General features: G+C 32.7%; 2 protein-coding genes across 6 annotated transcripts in view; one reads left to right on the plus strand and one right to left on the minus strand.

The window, feature by feature from the left end:
• Positions 1 to 4,319: 4,319 nt before the first annotated feature.
• LOC139502411 (post-GPI attachment to proteins factor 6-like) lies at positions 4,320 to 25,538 on the minus strand. 2 transcript variants are annotated; one of them, XM_071291871.1, is made up of 12 exons: positions 25,397 to 25,538; positions 23,846 to 24,011; positions 22,986 to 23,184; positions 21,517 to 21,650; positions 19,689 to 19,963; positions 19,013 to 19,344; positions 17,281 to 17,486; positions 16,116 to 16,261; positions 15,468 to 15,646; positions 14,545 to 14,811; positions 12,282 to 12,492; positions 4,320 to 8,450 (listed from the first exon to the last, which is right to left on the minus strand). In XM_071291871.1, exons 1-12 carry the CDS (start codon positions 25,485 to 25,487, stop codon positions 8,308 to 8,310), a joined length of 2,349 nt encoding a protein of 782 aa, XP_071147972.1. In that variant the 5' UTR covers positions 25,488 to 25,538; the 3' UTR covers positions 4,320 to 8,307. The 2 variants fall into 2 exon arrangements, with proteins under 2 accessions (XP_071147972.1, XP_071147964.1); XM_071291863.1 differs by having other exon boundaries at positions 12,246 to 12,492.
• Positions 25,490 to 27,666, plus strand: part of LOC139502425 (choline transporter-like protein 1) — a 32,735-nt gene continuing 30,558 nt past the window's right edge. Inside the window, exon 1 of one of the 4 annotated variants that reach the window (XM_071291903.1) lies at positions 25,490 to 25,649. In XM_071291903.1, the coding sequence (XP_071148004.1) occupies positions 25,632 to 25,649 (18 nt within the window). In that variant the 5' untranslated portion in view covers positions 25,490 to 25,631. Of the gene's footprint in view, positions 25,686 to 27,666 lie in introns of all 4 variants that reach the window. The other 3 variants (XM_071291883.1, XM_071291894.1, XM_071291911.1) reach the window with 3 other exon arrangements.

A 27,666-nucleotide genomic window follows, 5' to 3' on the forward strand; every position in this document is an offset into this window, starting at 1 on the left:
CATAAATAAGTAAAGACTCAGAGCTTGACATGAAATAAGGTTTATTCTATCCTGTTATGAACAATTTGTCCAACTTATGTAAAAGATTGGTGATCTTTATTATGCCTCCATTGGCGTATGCACATACAGTATACTGCCTTAATGTTTTTGTGATTCTATGCATTGTGTAGAATTTAAGCTCCTCCTATAGGGCTAGTCTATGATTGTGAGATGCTTAATGCAGACTAAATTAAAGAATGGAGCTATTAAGTGCTGTTCCTACAGTTCTTTCTGTGAACAAACCTGGATCCAAGTTTGATGCAAGTCTTGGAAGACAAACACATTTCAACCATGATGACTTATTTGTAGATGTTGTACTGATCATTTTTGTAATTTATAGTTTCTCTCCAACTACTTAGTACTATAGTTTCTGCAACAACAAAAATACCAACAAGGTCATGTTTTTTTTCTGATGGTTATGATGTTTTTAGGCTAAATCCATTGGATGTGGACTGATTGACATACTGTCTTGAATGTATAGGGTTATTAGTTGTTACTGGCCTTGAACTAGCTTTTAGTTACTGTGAGTACTCTAGAGATCTATACTTTTGTTATTTATTTTTTTGTGCTTTGAATCAATCTGATTTGTATATAAATCTAGTATATTCTTATGTTGTGCTGTTACACCACTGTCCCAGTTCAGGGAAGGGTTGGTTGCCTGCAATTATGTTTCACTTGCCACATTTTGAATGTGCCTGTCAAAAGTCTGAAGCTTGTTATTCAGTGATAATTGTTTGTATACCATATTTGTTATTTGCTTGTTGTTTTGTACTTTTATCATAATGTAGGTTTCCTCTATTGAATTATTTTACATCTTGTCATGTGTGTAGCTTGCTATACAGTATGATTGATTGAAAGTGAGTGCCATTTTCAGCTAAATGATATGTCTTGGAAGTCAATTTTTATTGCCAGGTCTAGCCTGAGAGTACTGCAACCTCACAAAGTTAGTGTTGACAGGCTAGTGATACAGTAAATATGACCCACATAGACCTCATCACTGAAGCCCCTCACTGAGTTTTGCTCATTGTTGAAGGCAGAAGGGTAATCCTATAATTGCTATTATCTTAGTCATTTGGTCTCTGTTAGATAATTGTCTCATTGGCAGTCACATTACATCTCCTTTCCTGGTGAGCTTTTCTCATCACTTGGCGTCCGTTGTCGGCGTCAACTTTTTACATTTTGAACTTTTTCTAGAGAACCACTGAATGGAATGAAACCAAACATGGCATGATTGTTCCTTATGAGGTGCTGACCAAGTGGTGTTACTTTGTAGCGGATCCATCATCCAAGATGGCCGCCAGTGGAGGACTTAGTTTAACATAGGACCGTATGGCAAATGCATACAAATGACTTCTTTTAGAGAACCACTGAATGGAATGAAACCAAACATGGCATGAATGTTCTTTATGAGGTGTTGACCAAGTGTTGTTACTTTGTAGCCGATCCATTATCCAAGATGGCCGCCAGCGGGGGACTTAGTTTAACATAGGACGCTATGGGAAATGCATACAAATGACTTCTTTTAGAGAATCACTGAATGGAATGAAACGAAACATAGTATGAATGTTCCTTATTAGGTGCTGACCAAGTGTTGTTACTTTGCAGCTGATCCATCATTTAAGATGGCTGCCAGAGGGGTACTTAGTTTAACATAGGACCCTATGGGAAATGCATACAAATAACTTCTTATAGAGAACCACTGAATGGAATGAAACCAAACATAGCGTGAATGTTCCTTATGAGGTGCTGACCAAGTGTTGTTACTTTGTAGCGGATCCATCATCCAAGATGGCTGCCAGCGGGGGACTAAGTTTAACATGGGACCCAAAGGGAAATACATACAAATGTCTTCTTTAAGAGAACCACTGAATGGAATGAAACCAAACATGGCATGAATGTTCCTTGTGAGGTGTTGACCAAGTGTTGTTACTTTGTAGCTGATCAATCATCCAAGATGGCTGCCAGTAGGGGACTTAGTTTAACATAGGACCCTATGGGAAATGCATACAAATGATTTTTTTTAAAGAATCACTGAATGGAATGAAACGAAACATAGTATGAATGTTCCTTATTAGGTGCTGACCAAGTGTTGTTACTTTGTAGCTGATTCATCATCCAAGATGGCTGTCAGCAGGGTACTTAGTTTAACATAGGACCCTATCGGAAATGCATACAAATAACTTCTTATAGAGAACCACTGAATGGAATGAAACCAAACATAGCATGAATGTTCCTTATGAGGTGATGACCAAGTGTTGTTACTTTGTAGCTGATCAATCATCCAAGATGGCTGCCAGCGAGGGACTTAGTTTGACATGGGACCCAAAGGGAAATACATACAAATGTCTTCTTTAAGAGAACCACTGAATGAAATGAAGTCAAACATAGCATGAATGTTCCTTATGACATGCTGACCAAGTGTTGTTACTTTGTAGTCAATCCATTATCCAAGATGGCTGCCAGCAGGGGACTTGGTTTAACATTGGACCCTATGGGAAATACATGGAAATGTCTTCTTTTAGAGAACCACTGAATTGAATGAAACCAAACATAGTATAAATGTTCCTTTCTTAATGAGATGCTAGCCAAGTGTTGTTACTTTGTAGCCAAATTTTATCTTTTTTTGTATGATTTCAAAACCCAAGTAGAATCAGGTGAGCGATACAGGCTCTTGAGAGCCTTTAGTTATATTAGAGAAAAGTTGTAAAAATTAATAGAAGACTGAACATCAATGATTGACGAGGAGAGAATAGTGCCCTTTTCCCTTCTTTTTGTAAAATCCAATTCAGCAATATTGAGTCATTACGTGACATAAATAGAGCAAACAGACTGACAAACACTAAAGGTCTGATTTTTAACAGGGCCATTATCATAAAACATTTACAGCATTTTTGTAGATTGTTATTTTGTGGTTTTCCAATCTCGTGTACAAAGCCTAAAGTAAATATGCTATTCCTTGAACATTTCAATTCATGGTTCACCTGTATCCACGAAGCCAACGAAAATTGGTATCCAACAAATAATAATGAACACAGTGGTCTCTGTTGGATAATTGTCTCATTGGCAATCATACCGAATCTCCTTATTTTATATTAGAGAAAACTTGTTAAAATTAATGGAAGACTAAACAAAAATGATTGAATGGTTGACGAGAAGATATAAGAATTGTGCCCTTTCCCTACTTTTTTGAAAATCCATTTCAGCAATATTGAGTTATTACATAACATATAAAAAGCAAACAGACAGACAGACACAGTACAGGTCTGACTCTTAACAGTGCCATTATCATAAAACATTTAAGAAACATTTGCAGCAGTACATAATCAGGTAGGAACAAACCTTCAAACAAGGGATAACGAATCGATGAGATACTATTCCTTTCAAAAGAAAAACTAATCTGCTTCAGTTAAAAACAGATTGATTGATTGATTGATGGTTGCTTAACATCCACTGAGTTAAAACAGAATATATTCATGTAGATTGCTTTAATTTTCCCCAGTAATGACAAATAAATCTAACAATTGCCAGTAAACTCTCCTTTTCTCTGTGTTGGCACAGTTGATTAACAATCAGAACACAATAAAACACAAGGTTGCCAAAATCTGTTTTACTATGGAGAATGACCAACAACATGAGATTGACTAGTTTTACTATGGAGAAAGATCAACAACATGAGATTGACTAGTTTTACTATGGAGAAACACCAACAACATGAGATTGACTAGTTTTACTATGGAGAAAGATCAACAACATGAGATTGACTAGTTTTACTATGGAGAAACACCAACAACATGAGATTGACTAGTTTTACTATGGAGAAACACCAACAACATGAGATTGACTAGTTTTACTATGGAGAAACACCAACAACATGAGATTGACTAGTTTTACTATGGAGAATGACCAACAACATGAGATTGACTAGTTTTACTATGGAGAAAGACCAACAACATGAGATTGACTAGTTTTACTATGGAGAAAGATCAACAACATGAGATGGACTAGTTTTACTAGGGAGAAAGACCAACAACATCAGATGGACTAGTTTATACTAGGGAGAAAGACCAACAACATCAGATGGACTAGTTTTACTATGGAGAAAGACCAACAACATGAGATGGACTAGTTTTACTATGGAGAAAGACCAACAACATGAGATGGACTAGTTTTACTAGGGAGAAAGACCAACAACATCAGATTGACTAGTTTTACTAGGGAGAAAGACCAACAACATGAGATTGACTAGTTTTACTAGGGAGAAAGACCAACAACACGAGATTGACTAGTTTTATTTCATTCTATTTAACAATGTAGAATAAAAAAAATATATATAGTACCCTAGTTAAATTATGATAATAATATAATCATTGACAAACTTTACATCAAATAGGTTTGATTTATAATGTTTTAATAAGAAATTTTTCAACGATCTCAACACTAATTAATATAATTTATTTTAAAAGTAAAAATAAATAAATTATAATGTTTGTAAAAATATGAAAACTAAGACTCAAACTGGCAGAATCTGTCAATTTGTATTTCCTGCCAAATATCAAGAATGGCCACTCTCTAATTCAGTAAAGCATATTCAGCCTGGTTCGGTGGTTATTTCCCTCTTTATATTATTTGTTGAATTTGATTGAAATATTATTAACACACAATAGATGTCAAGTGGTACAATAACTCACACGTTTTGAAGAGTGAGTTTAAAATTGAAATTATAAGAGTCATTTAATACTTATATTGGTAAGGTTGTTATTAGTTTAAATCTAGCTTTATGAATAATGGATTAGATGGTAATTTCAGAGAAAGAGGTTTCATATTTTAATATATTTAACAGTAGTGTCAACCCAAAACAAATGCAAGTTTACAGTGTTTCAATGTTTGCAAAGGAAATTACACTAAATATAAAAGTAAGGTTTACATTGTGTTATACTATATAACAACTAAAGGAACTATCTGGTCTTCATAAACATATATTTGTTCACATCTTTTGGGGTTAGTTTTTTTAAGGTGTGAAGAATGGCTTATCTTCTCCAACAATTTTGTTTTAATCCAGATTTCAGAAATATTACTAAAAATCCATTTTTTGTATCTTTTGGGGTTGCTGTCTCATCCATATTTTCCCACATCTCTTTTATTATTCTCATTATTTAAAAATTTAACACATATCTGCCATTTGCTTTTCACAATTCTGCATTTGGTGATTTCTTTTTTTCTAAATTATGAAACTTAATACTTTTGGGCTGTAAATTAAAGTCAGCATTCTATTTCAACCTTTGCCAAAACATTTTAGCCATAATGCTGAACTCAATTATCAAATAAGAAAGACAAAATAAAATGTCACTGATGTGCTTATATAATTCCTATCATGCTTTGGAAGCAGAAGTCCATCTCAATTCTTTATGAAAGTTAAATACTGAAACAACTTTTCCACAGTTTTTTCCCCATCATAATTAAGATTGAGACTGTTATAATTGTAAAATAAAATTGAGAATGGAAATGTGGAATGTGTCAAAGAGACAACAACCCGACCAAAGAGCAGAAAACAGCTGAAAGTCACCAATGGGTATATATTTATGCAAATATTAAGATAGTTTACATGATATAAGTGAAATATCAACGATATCCTTGAATAACCAGATGTATAATCAGAGTAGTAAATAGTCCAGTCAGTCAGATCCAGATGTATAATCAGAGTAGTAAATAGTCCAGTCAGTCAGATCCAGATGTATAATCAGTGTAGTAAATAGTCCAGTCAGTCAGATGAATAATCATAGTAGTAAATAGTCCAGTCAGTCAGATGTATAATCATAGTAGTAAATAGTCCAGTCAGTCAGATCCAGATGTATAATCAGAGTAGTAAATAGTCCAGTCATTCAGATCCAGATGTATAATCAGAGTAGTAAATTATCAGTCAGATCCAGATGTATAATCAGAGTAGTAAATAGTCCAGTCAGTCAGATGTATAATCAGTGTAGTAAATAGTCCAGTCAGTCAGATCCAGATGTATAATCAGAGTAGTAAATAGTCCAGTCAGTCAGATCCAGATGTATAATCAGAGTAGTAAATTATCAGTCAGATCCAGATGTATAATCAGAGTAGTAAATAGTCCAGTCAGTCAGATCCAGATGTATAATCAGAGTAGTAAATAGTCCAGTCAGTCAGATCCAGATGTATAATCAGAGTAGTAAATAGTCCAGTCAGTCAGATCCAGATGTATAATCAGAGTAGTAAATAGTCCAGTCAGTCAGATGTATAATCAGAGTAGTAAATAGTCCAGTCAGTCAGATGTATAGTCAGAGTAGTAAATAGTCCAGTCAGTCAGATCCAGATGTATAATCAGAGTAGTAAATAGTCCAGTCAGTCAGATGTATAATCAGAGTAGTAAATAGTCCAGTCAGTCAGATCCAGATGTATAATCAGAGTAGTAAATAGTCCAGTCAGTCAGATGTATAATCAGAGTAGTAAATAGTCCAGTCAGTCAGATGTCTAATCAGAGAAGTAAATAGTCCAGTCAGTCAGATCCAGATGTATAATCAGAGTAGTAAATAGTCCAGTCAGCCAGATGTCTAATCAGAGAAGTAAATAGTCCAGTCAGTCAGATCCAGATGTATAATCAGAGTAGTAAATAGTCCAGTCAGTCAGATCCAACTCTTCATAATCATAACAATGAGATCAAAATCATATAACAAGCGTATAAATATATACACATTTTACAAATCACTATAATGTTACAAATGTAATATAAAAAAATAATAAAAAATAACAGGGTATTATAAAGTAATGCTTTATTCATATTTTTTAAGAGAAAAAATATCCCTGAAATAGCAGCTTATTCATAACTAGTTAGGGTAGGCTAATTATATGCTACCATTCTAATAATTTGGTTTTTCCCAAAGGCTTGATATGGTTCACACTGAGATGCACAAAAGATCACACAATATATTGAGATGACAGTGAGCTGACACTGAGGACAGTCCCTCCAATCAACCAACCTGGAATTGTTCAATTTTTTATTACTTTAAACAGTACAGTTCATCATTATAATATATTATGTCCCAGCTCCAATCAACAAAAATATTTGTAAACTTTATAAATATTAGGGTTGGAGGAAATCTGATAATAAATTGAGATTCAAAGTTTGATAAAACAACAGATGACAATTGATCTTCAGAAAGATTTGGAGCATGTAATGAATATTAGTTATTTCTCAATTCTCACTAGATTATTGGCAGTGATCATAGACATTTAAAAATAAAACATTATCTTTTTGATTAAACATATTTTGCGTTCAGACTAGCTTGTAAAAATCTATATTAATATCTATACATAAACCTTCAATAAATGCAGAAACAAAATTGTTTGTGTAAATAATTCATATCAGAAGAAAGAACACCAGTCGAAGTGACAAGACATTGAAGGACCCAATATCACCCCCCTTTTCCCCAACCTATTTAATATATTACACCATATTATTCACAGTAGAAAATGTTTCACAGGCAAAACAAGTTGATCATTTAATTCAATGCCCAGCATAATATGTTTTTTGTCTCTTTCTGCAAAACTAAATTTCAAAGTAATACAGAATGATTGAAATATAAAGAATACTTTATAATTTGTGCACTTTCCCGTACATTTCATATATCACAATGTAATTACATAGCAATAGAAACAGTTTGTTCAATGACTTCATTTACATAAACTCATACAGAAAAAAGAACTAATATAAAGATTGGTGTATTGTCACCAGTTTAATACCAGTACTATATCTTTTTACATGGGTATAGTATCCATGAGTCAAATTTAATAATACACAGTTATAGTCACTTTGCGTAGCTTTTAAATAATAAATTTATTGTGCTGTATTCACATTTTGCAATGACATCAATATCTTACATGCATTGTCCTTTTTACTGTGTATTTTTCTAAAACTAATTAATTGTTCAAAATCTAAACTAAGATAAATTTTGGGCTATTTTTTAAAATGAGGTAGCAAGATACAATGGCAAGGTCAAGAAAGATAGAAAAGCTATTCTCATACAATAAACTAATTTGTATCATATATAAATTATTTAGTGTTACTACTTTTTTTCCGGTTATCTCTAGCTACTACTCTTGAATAAGTGTATATATATTTCAGCGATAATTATGATTCTTTTCTCTTCAAGACAGAAGTTTAGGCTACTTTGGTGCTAAATCACTTGAAAGCACAATCACAGATCTCGACTCTATATTCAATTAGGTGGGTTGCTCTATGTTCTCTAGTCATAAGATAACATTCCAATCTTGTCTAGATCTGGTAGGTTGTAATATACACTCGTCGTCAGAATCATCTCCTATCCCATCAGCTGACATCATTCCCACAGCTTCCACTTGATGGTTTTGTACTAGGCTGTAGTCTTGTCCATCTAGTCAATAAAAAGTTTGTTTTAAAAAGGCCTATCAACATTGCATACAAAGAAAAAACAAACAAAACACTTTCATTTCCAAAAGTTCTACTGTGAGTTCCAGCTGTTAAAATATCTATATGTAAAAGTTTTTTTTTATTAAATGATTTACTTAATTTGATTGACACAGCGTGTTCAGTGGATAAATGTGCACTACATAATGTCATGTATGCTTTTGCTAATAAATATTCATATAATTTTGAAAAAAATAATAATCTAGTCAAATCTTGAAAAAATGCAAGCATATTGCAAATTGTGATCTTTGCCATACAAATACAATGTAGTGTATTCATTTTTTGGTTGGTACTAATTTTTTTGTGGTTTGAGGAAAACATTTATTTTTGTTGACATTTGATTTCTTTGCTTTGCAAAAAGTCTATATACAACACTATAGAAAATGTGTAATTTGTTTATCAATTAAATACATGGTTGACCAATACATATAAAATACAAGAAAAATTGGTGTGTCATGAAAAATAATGAATTCAATATAACTGATATTTTCCTCATGTTAAAACATTTGTAATGAACCCTCAGCACATAATGTTAAACCACTTAAGCAGAAGCTGATATATTTGCTAGTTTCTAATTTGCTTTATCTGATGGTTATCATACTAGTTAGGGAAGCATATATACAGAATGTGAAGCACAAATAGCTACAGAGAAAAATTGGTAAGATCAGTTAAGAAATGATGTGAATCCCACAGACAGATACTAGATAAATACATATGCTGAACTATTCAAACCTCCACCTATTTCTTTATGGAAAGTCAGGGGGTATAATGTAAACAATTGCATTTTTTTTTTAAAGAAGGCAAAAAATAGAATTTAAGATCACTTTGGTTTTTTTTTCTCAAAGAAAGGTATATTAAAGTGTAGAGAATAAAAAGTCATCAAAGATACCGGGTATATAATTCAGTCCAATATGCTTTCATTTACAAATAAATCATCAGTGGTGTCATCATGATCAGTCAAAAATCAATTATGAGGACAATTTATTGTAAGAAAACCTGAATATATATGGAGGAATAACAATGACTAGTATATCATTGTCATATATATGTTAATACTGCACACCATAGTCTATGCTACCTCTGCATGTTTGTGACTTGGATGGAGAGTTGTCTCATTAGAACTCATACCACATCTTCCTATATCTATTAGAAGTAAACTGCTAAATCAACATCTTTGTCTTGAACAGAAGTCACAGTATGGCTGTTAAATTGATTTTCCACTAAGTTGATAATTATAAAATGAACATAGAATCCGATTAAATATTTAATAATTCAAGATGGGTCACCATAACAGTATACACTACATATTCACTGTCAAAATTACAAACTAAATCTACACCAAGAAACTTGGAAATGGCAATTTATATATCTCTTCATTAAAGTTGAAGGACAACTAAAGATTTCAAAGTCACCATGTATTTAAGGGTGTATCCATAGACTTTACAGATGGTAAAACATACACATTGCATTGAGTGACTTGTTGGAACAAAATTTTCTATATAAATCTCAAATAAAAAATAATGGTGTTTTGAAATACCCAAGACATAGAGATGTTTTTACTGCAATAAAAAGTAGAAATAATAACCTACAACTGTCAAATTCAAAGGAATATTTTTTTTCGACCTACTTTCGTTAACAACCGGATGTGACGTACCATGATTTGGTGGTATTACACCTATTGGGACCTAATTATTCTCTATTTTGGATGAGAAAAAAATTCTGGTTTCTCTGATAGACATTTTTTTTAAACATATTTTTCCTGTTTAGGAAAGAATGAGGTTATGAATAAAATGTTATATTTGTAGGATTTTTCAATAAAAGAAAATGAAAGGTTATTTTTTTTTGTAAAATACAAAGATACAAATTTCCTATTTCTTTCTAACAAATTGGATTTTAATTATGTTGTGATGCTTATAACTCTTTTAAGTTTTTTTCCTTTGAAGAGAATCTACAAAGATTAATGACTAGTTACATAGGAAAACTGCTTCCTTTACATTAAGCAGTAAAAATTCCTCTTTAGATTGTTAACTTATAATGTTCAATTTAACATGCATTCATTACACTGAAATACATATGTATTCCTACTTTACTGTTAACTCATGATAACAACATGCCAACTTCAAGATCATATGTGAAATAAACTATCTGTCCTAGTTTTCATAAAAAATTATAATACAATTTATGTAAATAAATATTCCATTTTTTTAAAAGACAGAATACATACAACTTAATTTGCTTCCAAATAAATGCTACAACTCATTTACAAACTCATTATCAGATTGTCTCCTTAAAAAGTATGATGATTTATATTTCTGTCATTAATTTTGTACTTACATTTGTTTACAGTACCTATTATGCTTTTGATACATAAACTAACATCAAACCATTTCATTTCATAAAACACATTGCAAAGAACAGAATTTTTTTAGTCCTATAACTGCTTACATTTCCTTCCTGAAAAGCATGCAAAACAAATTGCAAATCATGCAATATACAGTGGCGGATCCAGGGGGGGGGTTCCGGGGGTGCGCACCCCCCCTTTATTTTGGCCGATCAATGCATTTGAATCGGGACATATGTTTTGCAGTTTTGCACCCCCCCTTTGCCCTGGGCTAGCACCCCCCCTTTCGAAAATTCCTGCATCCGCCACTGATATAAATATACAACATTCAGAATATGTAAGAAATGAATGTATTTTTACATGCATATGGACTGAGTTATTCCTCATTAATTAACTTTATACAAAAATTAACCGTATCATCTGAAAACCAATTAAATTCCAGTAAGCAAATAGAAAAATGTAAAATAAAACCCCATTTAATCCTGAAAAAAATGTTCTGAATAAACTTTTACAAAATGTTATTCCTAAAAATAACATGCAAAGAGAGATAATTTTTAGGTAAAGACAATAACCATCAGGTTCTGCTTGAAACAATCAGGTCAGGGTCAGAGGTTTGTATATTGTAAATTTAGGTCCTTGTGAATGGTATGTTTATTCATAGAATAAATAATGTATAAAAGACAACTCAGAGAATCACAAAACTCACTGTCATTAAAAAATAGGCAACAGAACATAAAATGGGATGTTAGTAAGATGCATACAAAATAAATTAAATGAATACTTGAGTATTGTGATGTTAATAAGAGCAAATAAAGAAAATTAGTACAAAAGTTTAGAAGAGCTAACTCAAACAATCACACTGTTAAAACGCCAAAAAATATACCACAACAGAACATGGATGCTTCAAGCTTCAAAAATATTTAAAGTATGGTCTACAATATCAGTTGACATAAAGACAAAAAGGTGGCATATTTAATTTAGAGAACAATTATTTATCCAAAAACAATAAAAATAATATAAAATGACATATTATGCATGAAATTAAGGCAATATCATATTGTTTTCAACAATAGTTCTTTCACATCAAAATCCAAGTTATTAGATCTATTCAATACAATTACTTCAAGAAGTGAAACATCTTAAATAAACTAAATAAAACTTTTTTTCCCTGACAGTTCAATGTTGTGACTTATTACAATTCATTAAAACAGTTCAATGAATGTAAAGCAGAATCAAGATAAAATATAATTGTCAAATATTCAGCATGTTTGAATTAGCTCTGATAAATAAAGAAATAAAGTAAGCTATGAAATGTTAGTCATTAACTAGAACAGTCAGTAGGGCCACTAATTAAATGGTTATTGCCACTGCCTGTGTCCACCACCTGAACATGGCCACTACCTGATAAAACAGCATCATCTGATAGGCTAAAACTACCTTTGGATGTTTTACGTGATGGCAACAGGAAGACAATACTCAGCGCTATGACAACATGCCAGGCACTGTGTGTGTATTTGTAATTCTCATCTGTCTCCAAGAAGGCAAATATGATAAGTCCTGTTCCTGCTAATAAGATGCCAGGTAGAATGAATTTTAAATATCTCCATTTTGATGGATAACAGTTTTTACGTTTACGACATTGCACTACCTGTAATGTAAATAAAGATTACTGAAAATATATAAATCTCAACAAAAAAATATTCAATTTGTAAAATATGTTCCATTACCTTTTATAAATAGGTTTACAACTGCTTCCATTACCTTTTATAAATAGGTTTACAACTGCATGTAAATGAATCAGATGACTGAAAAGTACATAGTAAATGTGGATGTAACCCGAGTACATTCTAGTGCATAGAAGTACAAATATTATGACTGTTTTTTTTTAAGAGAATCTTAATCACAATATCTCTGGACTTGCAGAAATTAAGAACTGGACATCAAAACTCCAAAGCCATATGTTTACCACTAGATTTTTTTTAATTTTTAGGGTTCATTAGATTGCTGTCTAGTTGACATACAAGATGATACACCAAACATTTTTGTTTCATAAAACATCAACTTAAATACTTGAGAGAAATGGCAGTAGAATAAGTGTGTAATAGGGACTTGTAAGCAGGGCTTCCAAAAAACATTTGAGCCAGCCGGACATTTTATATCTGATCCCGATTTTAATCCCTTAAGACTTAGTCACAAAAGGCAATTATGGTAATCAGATGGCAATTCCAATGATAATGACATTAGATTAAAAAACGGTTTTAAACTTTACTTTGATATGAATTTGATGTTTGGATGTAAACTGTTAAATTGGCAGTGCATCATTCAAAGTGTGCACATCAGCGTGCTCGTATCTGCCACAGACTCTTTACTTGTGCAAAATGACATGTCAAAAACTTTATTTTCGTTTTTAAATCACGTTTTTCTTAAACCGGATGTTGACTTGACAATGGTAAAACATGGACCATAAACGGATACGGAAAATCCCTGTACGTTTACAACGCATGACTGAGTGAAGAAGCTCTTTCCATGTTATTTCTTCAACAAAATACTTGAAATGAACGTTTAGATACAGGTATCAATGATAATTTTAGCATTTTGAAGAAATAAAGGATGCATAATTAAATTTCCCACCTTTGCACATGCGCACACGTGTTCTAGTTCATTCAACGTAGATCTAACGATTTTTCATTTAAACCTTTTAAAATTGTTCATCAAATCATGTAGATAAACTAATTTCTTATAATTTTAATCTTTTGGACTAAATCAATGAGCTACAAACCGCGGAAATGTAAGAAAATAACTGTGAATAGACCGATCAATTTATACGATGTCCGGTACTGAACATAGTTTACCTGTCACCTGAACAGGTAGATATCACCTGTCCAACAACTAATTAGCCTTGATTAAAATTAGAAAGTATTGAAGTAGGGGTTGTTTTGATAGTAATTAATCATCATGTCACTTTTATGACCGGAAATGTGTGGATGTTAAAGGCAAAGGTCTGGTCAAAAAGATCGTGAATTATGTTAAAATGACCGAAAAAAGCCTTGAAAACTAAAATGTACAGTATATGACCGTTTCATGCTTTGCCTAGCCGGACTTTTATCGGACATTATTCAAATGTCTGGAATATATGACCGTTTTGGAAGCCCTGCTTGTAAGTCTAATTTAGAAGATTACTGCACCCTTTGTTTAGCCATCTTGCCATTTCAACCTTAATTCTGACATATGTTGCATTTTATAGTTTATATGTTTATAATCTAGACCATCAATTTAGCTTCCAAATATATGATAATAAATCCACTGATTTCATATGTAAAAATCAAAAACCTTTTAATTAACAGCTTTCCCCATTTCTTTCAAAATTGGGCATACATAAAAGTACTTAAAAATGAAGTTACTAACCATTTAAGGAATTTTTTAGAGTAACTTTTAGTGAATTGTAATAAAGCAATTTCATTGTTTTTTCAAGGATACTTGTAAATCAACCACAATTTTTTTCCCTTGGATATAAAGAATAAATATTTAGATGTGGGTCTGACATGTCAACTTGCTGTTTCATACTTAGATTAACAAATAACTTTTTTTTGTAAATTAACCAAATATCTTTTCAAATCTGAGATTAATTTTGATGGAATTGACAACTAAACAAGACAATAGAATATTTTTTTTTCCAGTTGTCAGCTGACTATGAACTTACCCAAGAAATTGACATAATAACGACACCAGTAAGAGCTGGAGCTACAAACACCCACAGTCCGTGTTTATTATATTCCACACCCATGGCTAGACATAGAGCACCAAGCATGTGGAAAATAGATCGAACCGTATCATTTAGTTGTGACATTGCCAGCAAGGTCACCCAGAAGGACATGATAGATCCGTAGAAATCACAGAAACTGAGCACTCCATAATCCATCATACACCATGTGTACTTCACATTGTTGACATCACAGGCATGGTAAAACTACAAAATACACAACCACAAATTATTCTTTCAATGAGGTTTTTTTTATATAAATAAGGCTGTTAGTTTTCTCGTTTGAATTGTTTTACATTGTCATATCAGGGCCTTTTATAGCTGACTATGCGGTATGGGCTTTGCTCATTGTTGAAGGCCGTAAGGTGACCTATAGTTGTTAATTTTTGTGTTATTTTGGTCACTTGTGGACAGTTGTCTCATTGGCAATCATACCACATCTTCTTTTTTATAATTAATATAAGTTATTTCATTGTTGAAAATAATACAAAGTGTTTGTGTACTATTTATTAATATCAGGAACTTTAGATTTATTTCTACATACATCTTTATTTGTGGTTTTCAAATTTCATATTATAAGATTTCTTACAAAACACTTTTACACAATACATGCAGGTACACTGCTCTCATGAAGGCTTTGGATTTTTTTTCTACTTTCAACAATTTCTTCATGTAACCTTAAATGCAGAAAAATGTCATTGCCACTGTAAACATATTCAAATTTTTTGTTACTAATTAAGACTGATAAGATATGTCTTGAAATTAGATTAAATAACAAGTTTAGCTTAATATATATTTTTTTTACATTCTATGGGGAAAGAAAAAGATCTAATCATATACAAACAATAGCAAATAGTACTCACTGTAGAAAAGAACATAGTAAAGACATAAACCAGTCCCTCTACAAACATTCTACGTCTTATCGACAGGAATATTCCTGGTATAAAGAATGCATTACTGAGAGTTAATAACAACATAGTACTTAGAATTGTTCCATCAGATTCTGCCATGGATCCATCAGTACACCCATAACCTCTCCAATCTATAAATAGAACAAACACATTGGGATTAACTCATGAAATATGCAGAAATTATAAATGTATGGTTGGAGGGTAATAAAAGGTTTGTTGCCAACACATCTCAATTCTAAGTCATCTGAGTTTTTATTAAGTGAAATGTTGATCAATTGCAAAATATAAAACAAAATCTGTGAGATATGTTTACTAAAAACAGGTAATCAAAAGCTGCAATTGAAATTAAATACTAATCTTATGACGAACTTATAAACTTTGAATAAGATGGCAATTTAATAATAACATCTGGACATTGTTTCAACACAAATGATGTGAGCCTCAAGTTATGCCCTGTGTACATGCTTGACCTAGGTTCAAGCTGTCAATATAAAGTTAAAGCAGACATAGAATAGGGAATAGACATGCACAAAGATAGTTGAATATGTTATACCTATACATTCTCCATAGCAATTTACATTTGCTAGAATATAATAATACCTGATAAACATTCACAGGAGCTGAACAACAACATCCCACTGAAAAACTCCTGACAATTTCCCTTTCCACCACACTTGTTGTCTACACATCGTGTCACAAAAACTTGAGTCAATACTACAGGTAGTTTTAAACATTTTTCTTCAGTCCTGAAAAACACATTGAAAATAAGAAAGTGGAAATTTCTTATTTCCTTCAAGTCATAACATAAACTAGGTCTACATATAATTTTCTTATCTTTTTTGTTAAACAAGAGGGTAAAGTTTTAAGAGCCTTAAAACAAGTTTTGAAACTGAAATATTTTTAACATAACTTGTCTTAGTATTTTATATTCATCAATAAAAAAAACCCACATCTGTGTTGATGTTTACAATCCCTCCTACTGACAAAACATCTGTGTTGATGTATACAATCCCTCCTACTGACAAAACATCAGTGTTGATGTTTACAATCCCTCCTACTGACAAAACATCTGTGTTGATGTTTACAATCCCTCCTACTGACAAAACATCTGTGTTGATGTTTACAATCCCTCCTACTGACAAAACATCTGTGTTGATGTTTACAATCCCTCCTACTGACAAAACATCTGTGTTGATGTTTACAATCCCTCCTACTGACAAAACATCTGTGTTGATGTTTACAATCCCTCCTACTGACAAAACATCTGTGTTGATGTTTACAATCCCCCCTACTGACAAAACATCTGTGTTGATGTTTACAATCCCCCCTACTGACAAAACATCTGTGTTGATGTTTACAATCCCTCCTACTGACAAAACATCTGTGTTGATGTTTACAATCCCTCCTACTGACAAAACCTTCAAATGTTTTTTTTTTTTATATACAACTTACAGTAATCTTTATAAAAATAAGTCTAGCCTATAATATTGCATGAACATTTCAAATCATTTGGATTTAAACTGTATATCCTTGTTTTTCTGAGTAGGGTTAACGTTATTTCATATTGTAGTTAAAACAATATCTTCCAATTAATAAATGTTGATTACATATATATTACATCTAATGGTTGTTAGGTTATCAGCTGACTACTGTTATGACCATGTTGTATTGATTAAGATGCTACATTTAAATTTGTCAAAAACTGGAGTGAATACTTACTTGTTTTTGGTGTAACAAGCACTTTTCATTCTAGTGAATAACTTACTTGTTTTTGTTGTAACAAGCACTTTTCATTCCTAAGTACCATCGTCCGCCAGAAGGATATGGGATGTAAACTTTGGATGTTGATGCTGTCTCAGATGTTGAGTTTACAATCAAACTCACCCCTCCTGGACAATCTGTAACAGTTGTTAGTGAAGGAATGGAAGATTTCATAACACACAGGTATACCTTGGCGTCTTGTTGAGGATGCTGTAAAGATTGAACATAAACTCTGTCATTTTATATACAGTTAAACCTGTAAATAGCGAGCATTCACTGTAGGAATATCAGTGCCCTTTATAAGGAGATTAAAATTATCAAGTTTTTTAATATACTTGGTGTCCTTTTCCTAGCTTTTAGCATCCGCGAGTTATCATGTATCAGTACTTCAAGTCATTGTCTTTCTGAGGCTAATTCTTGTGCTTAGTAGTTTTTTCTTATGTTGTGCTATAACACACTGTCTAGGTAAGGGAGAGGATTTGGGTCAATTTGAGTGCTCATAAACATGTTTAATTCCTCCCCCCTTTTATGTGCCTGTATCAAGCCTGTATTCCAGTGGATGTTGTTTTTCACTGTCAGTTTATTTTTATCATCAGTTATTGCTTTCAGCATAAAATTGAGAATGGAAATGGGAAATGTGTCAAAGAGACAACAACCCGACCAAATAAAAAACAACAGCAGAGGGTCACCAACAGGTCTTCAATGTAGCGAGAAATTCCCGCACCCGGAGGCGTCCTTCAACTGGCCCCTAAACAAATATATACTAGTCCAGCGATAATGAACGCCATACTAATTTCCAAATTATACACAAGAAACTAAAATTAAAATAATACAAGACTAACAAAGGCCAGAGGCTCCTGACTTGGGACAGGCGCAAAAATGCGGCAGGGTTAAACATGTTTGTGAGATCTCAACCCTCTCCCTATACCTCTAACCAATGTAGAAAAGTAAACGCATAACAATACGCACATTAAAATTCAGTTCAAGAGAAGTCCGAGTCTGATGTCAGAAGATGTTACCAAAGAAAATAAACAAAATGACAATAATACATAAATAACAACAGACTACTAGCAGTTAACTGACATGCCAGCTCCAGACTTCAATTAAACTGACTGAAAGATTATGATTTCATCATATGAACATCAGGCACAATCCTTCCCGTTAGGGGTTTAGTATCATACCATCATAACATATATGAGAAGAACATAACCCGTGTCATGCCAACAACTGTTTTTAGAATAAATGTGTTTAGTTCCGATGCAAAGACCTTATCAGTGACTCAATATTAACGCCAAAATATGCAATCTTTAATGACTTGACAACAGTATCGTAATTATATCCCTTCTTAATAAGTCTATTCAAAGGTTTTGTAAGTTTCTGAGTTGAATACTGACACCTTTGTGCTTTATAAAGAATATTTCCATAAAAAATTGGATGTGAAATACCTGAACGTATTAGAAGTGAATACCATATATCAGACAGGCTATTATTTTTATAAATTGAATCGCTTCACATTTTGTCATGCAGGGGCCTTTAATTAACAGTTGTTTGTGGTGCCAATTAGGCCTAGTTAGATTTTATTATTTCACACTAATATAGAGACAAATAAAGCCATTTTTATTCTGTTCAAAGAAACAAGTTAAAAGATGATAATAGATAAATTCAAAGAAATACCAAATGCTCATCAGTTCCATGTATCAGGCGTGCCATAAATGTTGCTATAATATTATACCTACCACATAAAGATGTGATGTAGTGAAAACCACTTTTAATGTCCCTCCAGCATCTCTCTCTGTGGACAAATCAAAGTATGTCAGAAGGACTTGTGTATCTGGACAGAACAACCTCATGTTCGGCCATGGGTAAAGGAATTGGTCAGGGAAGATGAATATTGAAAGAAAATCCTCATTCATGATGTCAAATCTTCCCATCTGTTGAAGTTGAACACATGATGAGTTGGTTACTGGTGGGGCTGGTTTAGGCTTGTAGTGTATAATCTGAGTTTGGTTATCATCTTCTTCAACTGGGTCAACTGGTTCCCCAACTATATACTGATTCATTAAACAATCTGCAAAACATACACAACTATATACTGATTCATTAAACAATCTGCAAAACAAACATTAACCAACTATATACTGATTCATTAAACAATCTGCAAAACATACATTTATCAACTGTTATGTCTAAGATGGCACAAAGTTCAAATGTCATTGGAAATTGTTTTATCCATATGTTTGAACTGAATCATATCATTATCTTATAACCTTTTCTAGTATTTTCAATGATGACTAATTTCATGCTAACAAGAAGATCCATATTATTCAATGTGTTAACTTAACAACAGAATGAATGATAGCCTGTGCAATAATAATTGGTTAGTTCTACTTCAAACACAATTTCTATGCTTACTTTGAGTATTAACTTGAAGACTGACATTCAGTTCTGTATCATTGGCCTGTAGATAAGGTACAATTCTGATGTAACTCCATTCTTTGATGAAAGGTGATTGGTAATCCAACTGACATGTGTCAGAAGTGCAGTTTACATTGGTATCCAATGACACATTAGGAATATGACCAGAAGCTGCTGCTATGAGGACAGGACAGGAAGTAGTATTAGTAGTGTTTACAGAACAACCATCCACTAACACAGAGAATGATGTAGTTCCTTCTGGGACTGTTAATCTGGGGATAAAAATATCATGTGTACTATCAATTACAATAAGTAGCAGACAATAGCAGAAAATGAATGAGTGAAGCTTCAAGTCAAAGATATTTATTACATATTATTGTTATTTGACACTTCACATCTGTAACCAGACCTACATGTATACTGAATCTTTTCAAAGAATTTTACCTCCGAAACATAATTTTATCTAATCATTATTTATCATATGCTTATGGCCCTTTCAATTTACATTTATCAAAATGAAAAAAGGCTTCCTTCTCCCTTGATATTTTCTTTTGAGTTTATCATATTTGGTTTAACTGTGGTCTTTACAAAATTACCTAACAGTATGGGTCTTTCCTCATTGTTGAAGGTCTACAGTGACCTGTAAAACTGTAGATGGTTTTGTCTTTGTTGAAAGCATGGCTTCCAAAACGGTCATATATTCCGGACAATTGTATAATGTCCGGTAAAAGTCCGGCTGGGCAAAGCATGAAACGGTCATCTACTTTTTAGTGTTCAAGGCTTTCTTAAGAGACCGTCATTTTAACATAAAGTACGATCTTTTTGACCCAACCTTTTGCCTTTATCACCAACACATTTCTGGTCATAAAAGTGACATGATGATTAATTACTATCTAAACAACCCCTACTTCAATACTTTCTAATTTTAATCAAGGCTAATTTGTTGTTAGACAGCTGAAATCTACCTGTTCAGGTGACAGGTAAACTATTTTCGGTACCGGACATGGTATAAATTGATCGGTCTATTCAAAGTTATTTTCGTACATTTCAGCCATTTGTATCTAATTGATTTTGTCTAAAAGATTAAAATTATTAAAAGAAATACGTTTATGGGCATGTGCGCAGGTGGGAAATCTAAATATGCATCCTACATTTCTTCAAAAATTTTTAAATTATCATTGATACTTGTATCATGTGTACCTAACTTTCATTTTAAGTATTTTGTTGAAGAAATAACGTGGAAAGAGCTTCTTTACTCAAGTCATGCTTTGTTATCGTACACAGACTTTTACGTATCAGTATCTTGTCCATGTTTTACCATTGTCAAGTCAACATCCGGTTTTAGAAAAATGTGATTTTAAAAACAAAAGTAAAGTTTTTGAGACATCATTTTGCACAAATAAAGAGTCTTATGCAGAAATGAGCTCGCTGATGTGCACACTTCGAATAATGCACTGCCACTTTAACAGTTAACGCCAGAACATCAAATACTATCAAAGTTAAGTTTAATATCATTTTTTTTAAACTAATGTCAATCATTGGGATGGTCATCTGATTACCATAATTGCCTTTTGTGACTTAGTCTTAAGGGAGTAAAATCGGGATCAGATATAAAATGTTCGGGTGGCTCAAATATTTTTTGGAAGCCCTGGTTGAAAATTGTCTCTAAACCCATCATACTTATTCTTCATAATTTTATACCAATTAATACATTTCTAACAGTTATCTGCTTACATCATGATGTTTTCATTTTCAATTAAAATAAAATGTATCTATCATAAATAACAACAAAAAATTGAGAATTGAGAATTCTATGTTTACTTACTTCATGGTTTTAGATTTGTTGGCAGGCAATACAAAATTATACAACTTCCCTGTTGAGACTTCGTCAATATCAACCATATATCTAGATATGACTCGGATACCCATACCATACACACAGTTTTTCTTATTCAGACCCTAATAAAATAAAATAAGGATATGTCATACAAAATTCACCTGTCATTGATTTTTTTTGTGTTCATTTTCATATTGAATCTTTTGTGATGTTTTTTTAAAATCTTCAATTTTCTATGTTGAAGTGTTTTCACTAAGTTTATGTACATGAAGTACATGCTCAATTTTATGGTAAAAAAAGTTACATGTAAGTACAATAATCTACAATGTCACATCTGTTTAGTTTCATTAGCACATAAGTTCAAAATAAATGAATCTATGAAATATTCAATTCAAGAAGTTAGACCAATCTGATATTTACTTGAAACTTTTAGATTTTAACTTTCTTGTTTTGTCATAAGATTGACATTGTGTTGAGATTTTAGATAAAAGTTGAATATTGTCTAGTCTATTGGTTTTTCATGACCTTTGGTTGCTATCTTAATGAAATATATATACCAACATTTTTTATTCATTTGTTTTAAGATAAACTATATACAATTATGGCCTGCTGAAGAGGTGACTATCCAAAATTGTCAACCTGAGTAAGGTTATTAACCCGATATTCAACGACTCAATGGGCCATAATTGTTTTTTATACATAAATTAGGCCGTTAGTTTTCTCGTTTGAATTTTTTTACATTGTCACTTTGGGGCCTTTTATAGCTGACTATGTGGTATGGGCTTTGCTAATTGTTGAAGGCCGTACGTTGACCTATCATTGTTAATTTCTGTGTCATTTTGGTATCTTGTGGAGAGTTATCTCATTGGACAATCATACCACATCTTCTTTTTTTTTATAATTATCATACTGAACGAACAAATAACAATAAAATATAATTGTAACAGATTGTCAAAACACTTAAGTTAGAAAACTATTTTGTGCCTATTGTGTGAAATTTCACATATACATGTATATATATGTAAAACAAAGGTAGTCTCTTTCTGTAATATATTGATGGCTCTGTTTACAAGAGATATCGTCGACACTAGATGAATTTCCAAGTCTTGTTTGGTCTTGTTTCTGCATCATTTGATGGACTTCTAACCTAGCCGCTGCCATATTTGTTTTTGTTTATCTGATGTTAAGTGACGTCATACTTTAAAGGGAGTTAACTCATGATCATTGAGGTACGACAAGGGTTATTTACTGGGGAATGATAGGGTTTTTCGATGGAGGCTTCAATTTGTTGGGGTTATTCATTGCTCCTGCCAATTTGTTTGGGGGAAAAAACATTGAAATTAAACTACCTATGACACATGATTCCATATGAGACAATCAAATATATTACTATATAATGTAAGGTATACTAATAGCCATTGTCAATAGTTTTAACAAAATCTGATAGTTTCTATTACCGCTTGTAAATATTGTTTTTGTGCTCTTGGTAGAAATCCTCCTAAGAACCATGATCCTGACTTAGGCATCTTTATGGAATAAGGTAGTGTCACATTATTTGTTGTTAGTTTCAGGTGATGGCTGTCTTCAATATGGAAATTTTCTGGATATGTTTCATTGTACGGTGTCACAAGTGGATAACTACCATGCCTTATATAGCTGTAAAGATATATACAGTAGTTAAAGATTGAGTTCATTTAATTGCAAGAATGGGGAAAATCAAAGTCCATACACTTTAATATTTAGTATGCTGCATATACCAGAGGCTCAAAGGATCCTTTTTAGCATGTTAAGTTCTCATGTTGACTGGATTTAAGTTTTAGCAGTTTCAAATTATGTCTTCTTACAGTTTACTATATTGTTATATGTTAACTTTTTTTGGCAAGAGCACTACAATGTATCTACAGCTGTAAACAAATTATTAGTAATTGAGGTTGTTTTCAAGCTACAGGCTGTATATTGCTCTCTTAATGATACCCTCACTTTAAGCATTCAGTGAATAGAAAGTTGAAGAATGAATCTGAAAGCACATTACACAATATGGCATGCTCACATAAAGCCTGCTATCTAATTTCAGGAAATCTGATTTGTAGGTCCTGTGAAAAGATTTATGGAAATTTCCTGGTGATGGACAGGCAGGTTTTTTTTCTCTACGGAGCAAAGGTATGATAAAATATAAAATACAGAGATAGCTCTTACAAGATGCTTGATAATTAAAACAATTGGAATCACTTTGAAAATTGTTAAATTCAATTTCTGTATATTTGTAACTTTGAAACTTTTCTAACTCTAATGTTACGTTACTACATGTACTACTTACATGTAGACATCCTTCTGTGGACATTTTGGCAGTGTGTCAGCACTTATGTCCCATAGTACTTCTATAGTACCATCTGGAATGGTGTACTTTGTTAGACTGACTGACTTGTAACCTTTATAATCTGAGAGTCGCACTGCTGTAGTCCATTCCACTTCTGCTGAGTATGCTAAAAGTTGATAAAATTGAGAATGGAAATGGGGAATATATCAAAGAGACAACAACTAGACCAAAGAGCAAACCTATATTATCCCAAGAATTCTATAAAAATCAGTTTGATTTATACACAAAGCAATAAAAAAATCAGTTGGATTTACACCCATAGCAGAAATTACAAATCATCACTAGATGACTGTCAAAATGACTGTAGACATGGTAGAGGACAGTCAGTTCAATAAACTAATTATGGCAGAAGAAACCGGATAAATCTAAATCTTTTCAGTCAATTTCATCATTGTACACTATGTAAAGAAAACCTTGGATCAACAGTGATAATGCATGTATCCTATGTTGTTTTTCATGCAATCAGTGCATATATACAAAGATCTGGAGGGATACAACAATGACCACAGAACTTAGCCTATCGCTGGTAATCTTTCCTAACTTACAATGATCACAGCACTTAACCTATCACTGGTAACCTCTTTTCTAACTTACAATGATTACAACACTTAATCTATCGCTGGTAACCTTTCCTAACCTACAATGACCACAGCACTTAACCTATCACTGGTAACCTCTTTTCTAATTTACAATGATTACAACACTTAATCTATCGCTGGTAACCTTTCCTAACCTACAACATTTGTACAATGACCACAGCACTTAACCTATCACTGGTAACCTCTTTTCTATCTTACAATGATCACAGCACTTAACCTATTGCTGGTAACCTTTCCTAACCTACAATGACCACAGCACTTAACCTATCACTGGTAACCTCTTTTCTATCTTACAATGATCACAACACTTAACCTAAAAATGTATCGCTGGTAACCTTTCCTAACCTACAATGACCACAGCACTTAACCTATCACTGGTAGGTCCTGTGAAAAGATTTATGGAAATTTACTTTTCTCTAGTTTGCAATATTGTACATTTATTATTTTGGGACCTTTTTAAGCTTATACATGTAATCTAGTATTGGTTTTGCTCATTGTCGAAGGCCTTACTGTGATCAGTAGTTTGTCATTTAGTATTAAGAGCGAGTTAACATACTTTAGTTGAGAGTTGCAACATTTTAAAGGCACTGCATATATATTCAAGATTCAAAGTTTTATTCAGAGTCGATATTCAATAAACTACATAACACAAGCTCTAGTGAGCTTTTCAAATCGACTCAGATATATATATCTAGCACTTCACCATATTCTTAATTGTTGGAGGCATCACTGTATATAGAAAATGCAGATCACAAGTTCTACATACTAGCGAATGGTTCCTTTACAAAGTCAAAGGGGGTAAAGATACAGAGGTAAGGTAAAGTAGATAACGTTATCGTTTTCATGGTCATGATGGTGGTCTGTGTCTAAAAGGACATCATGCATGCTTTACCTTGAGGTTTACATGGTTGAAGTAAGAGGGCTATAACAATTATAAACCATATTAAATGATTTATATCAAAATAACATCCATGTTTGTACATTTCGATTGACAAAATCCGACAATCATGCTTTGTTTACATCAGCCACATGATAATGACTGAAGATTGAAAAATGGGAAGTAACTCTTCACTTTTTTAAGCCGTGACGTCAGCACGCAAACTATATTGACGTTTTTCATAATAAAAATGCCCTGCTGTGGAAAGGTATGGGTTACAAAAGTGAAACCATTAGACGGTCAGGTATATTGAATACGTGTATCTTCATATAAATTAGAAATAAGGAATTATTTCCTTATAAATTATGTAAAACGACATTTTCTTTTCACAACCTAAAAAAAAAACCAACAACGGCACAGGCACTTGTTTTCTATAAAAAAAAACCATTTCAATTTGTACATTCAGTCGTGCAGTTTACAAATTACAATCAAAATAGTCCTAGATAACAAAATAATGATCTTGATATCTTTTAGAAGATAGAGGTTACCTTTCTTGTCTCATTTTAATAAGGCTTTTGCTGAAAAACGGCGAAGTAATACATGTTATAAGCCATATAAGGAAGCTGACATTTGGGGGGAATTTACAATTTTCTCAGGCATTTTTTATGCCCCATTTACGATAGTAGAGGGGCATTATGTTTTGTGGTCTGTGCCGGTCCGTTCGTCCTTCCTTCCGTCCGTCCGTTCGCCCGTTCTTTCCCGCTTCAGGTTACAGTTTTTGGTCAAGGTAGAACTCGTATGTTCCCCATACCATGATATGATCTTTCTCAGTGAATTTTAATGCCAAATTAAAGTTGTGACCCCAACTGATTTCATGGTCAACTGAACATAGAAATATTATAGGGTGATGTTCAGGTTAAAGTTTTTTTTTTTTTTTTTGGTTAGCCTGTAGTTTTGACGAATTTGGAAGTCCAATCAACTTGAAACTTAGTACACATGTTTCCTATGATATGATCTTTCTGATTTAAATGTCAAATTAAAGTTTTGACCCCAATTTCACGGTCCACTGAACATGGAAAATGATAGTGCGAATGAGACCCGTGTACTATGGACACATTCTTGTTTTCAAATTCCTCCCCCCTAAAAATCAAATGGTACCTAGCTCCTTAATGTAAAAATTAAGTATCCTATTGTTTGCTGTGCACGACCCGTTTAAACCAACTATAAAAGCAGATTTTGAAAAAGGGGTACATTAACACGACAACGCTAGGAATGGGACTGCTTGTAACTTGAAAAGTATAATATTATATATGTATTATAAGGGGTGAAGGACTGCCTCTGAAACCAGTGTATCACAAACACTAAACGAGATCGTCAGATGCAGATATGCTCGAGTCCAAACTGTGTGAACGGTCAACATATTAATTAAGTTGAGAACACAAACAAACTCGAAATTTCGGTCGACTAACGAAGACTGTGACAGACAAAAACAGTATTCGAGGAGATTTTGTCTACCAAAAGTGAAATCTTAGACCTTTTGATGTAAAATTATTAACTATAAAGATACCATTTCTTTCATAGTTTCCTTGCTAGAGGTTTCTGCTCACAATGGTACTATATGCCGGAACATATCGCTGTGTTGGTGACCTTATGGTATTTTCTGCTCTTTGGTCGGGGTGTTGTCTCTTTGACACATTTCAATTCTCAATTTTTTATATCTGTGTCACAGGTGACCACGGAAATTCGTTTTATCATACCGGCGTCATTTCAGAACAGAACAGAACATTTCACCTTGTGTAAAATTACGTCTATCAAATTAACCCATTTCTCTGACGTCAGTCTATTGTTTTAATAGTGGATTATTTTTCAAGAATGATTTCTGAATCCACTGACCACTATGTTAACTTAAGATAACTCATATCATAACTTTAAACTTTTAACTTGCGATATGTTATCCTCTCAAAAACGAGAGTCTAATGAAAAATTCGAACTCGTGCGTATTTTCGACAGTAATTAAAGTCTGTAGTCTATTCATGCTACCGATATAAATGAATTTAAAGATAAATATCCTGAAAAATGATATCTGGTAATTTATGAGCGATTTTTCAAAGGCTTACAAGGTTGTCGCACTGCCATTTTTTGACGTAAAAACGAACTCAACTCAAATTTACGTCAATTGTTTCCTTTTCAGTGCTCTTATAATGGTAGAATTTTATAATTTTTTTAAATGTAATTTTTGTTAAGTTTTCAAAAATCTAAAATACATTAATTTTCAATGGGTAGTT

Source organism: Mytilus edulis, chromosome 1, assembly GCF_963676685.1.
Source record: "Mytilus edulis chromosome 1, xbMytEdul2.2, whole genome shotgun sequence".
NCBI lineage: Eukaryota > Metazoa > Mollusca > Bivalvia > Mytilida > Mytilidae > Mytilus > Mytilus edulis.

Excerpts from the sequence above, each read along its gene's own strand:
- LOC139502411 (XM_071291863.1), bottom strand. The coding sequence starts at position 25,487 with ATGTACAAACATGGATGTTATTTTGATATAAATCATTTAATATGGTTT. Across the intron at positions 17,487-19,012 it reads CTACATCACATCTTTATGTG|CATCCTCAACAAGACGCCAA; the intron begins GTAGGTATAATA and ends CAATCTTTACAG. Across the intron at positions 16,262-17,280 it reads GCTTGTTACAACAAAAACAA|GACTGAAGAAAAATGTTTAA; the intron begins GTAAGTTATTCA and ends TGTGTTTTTCAG.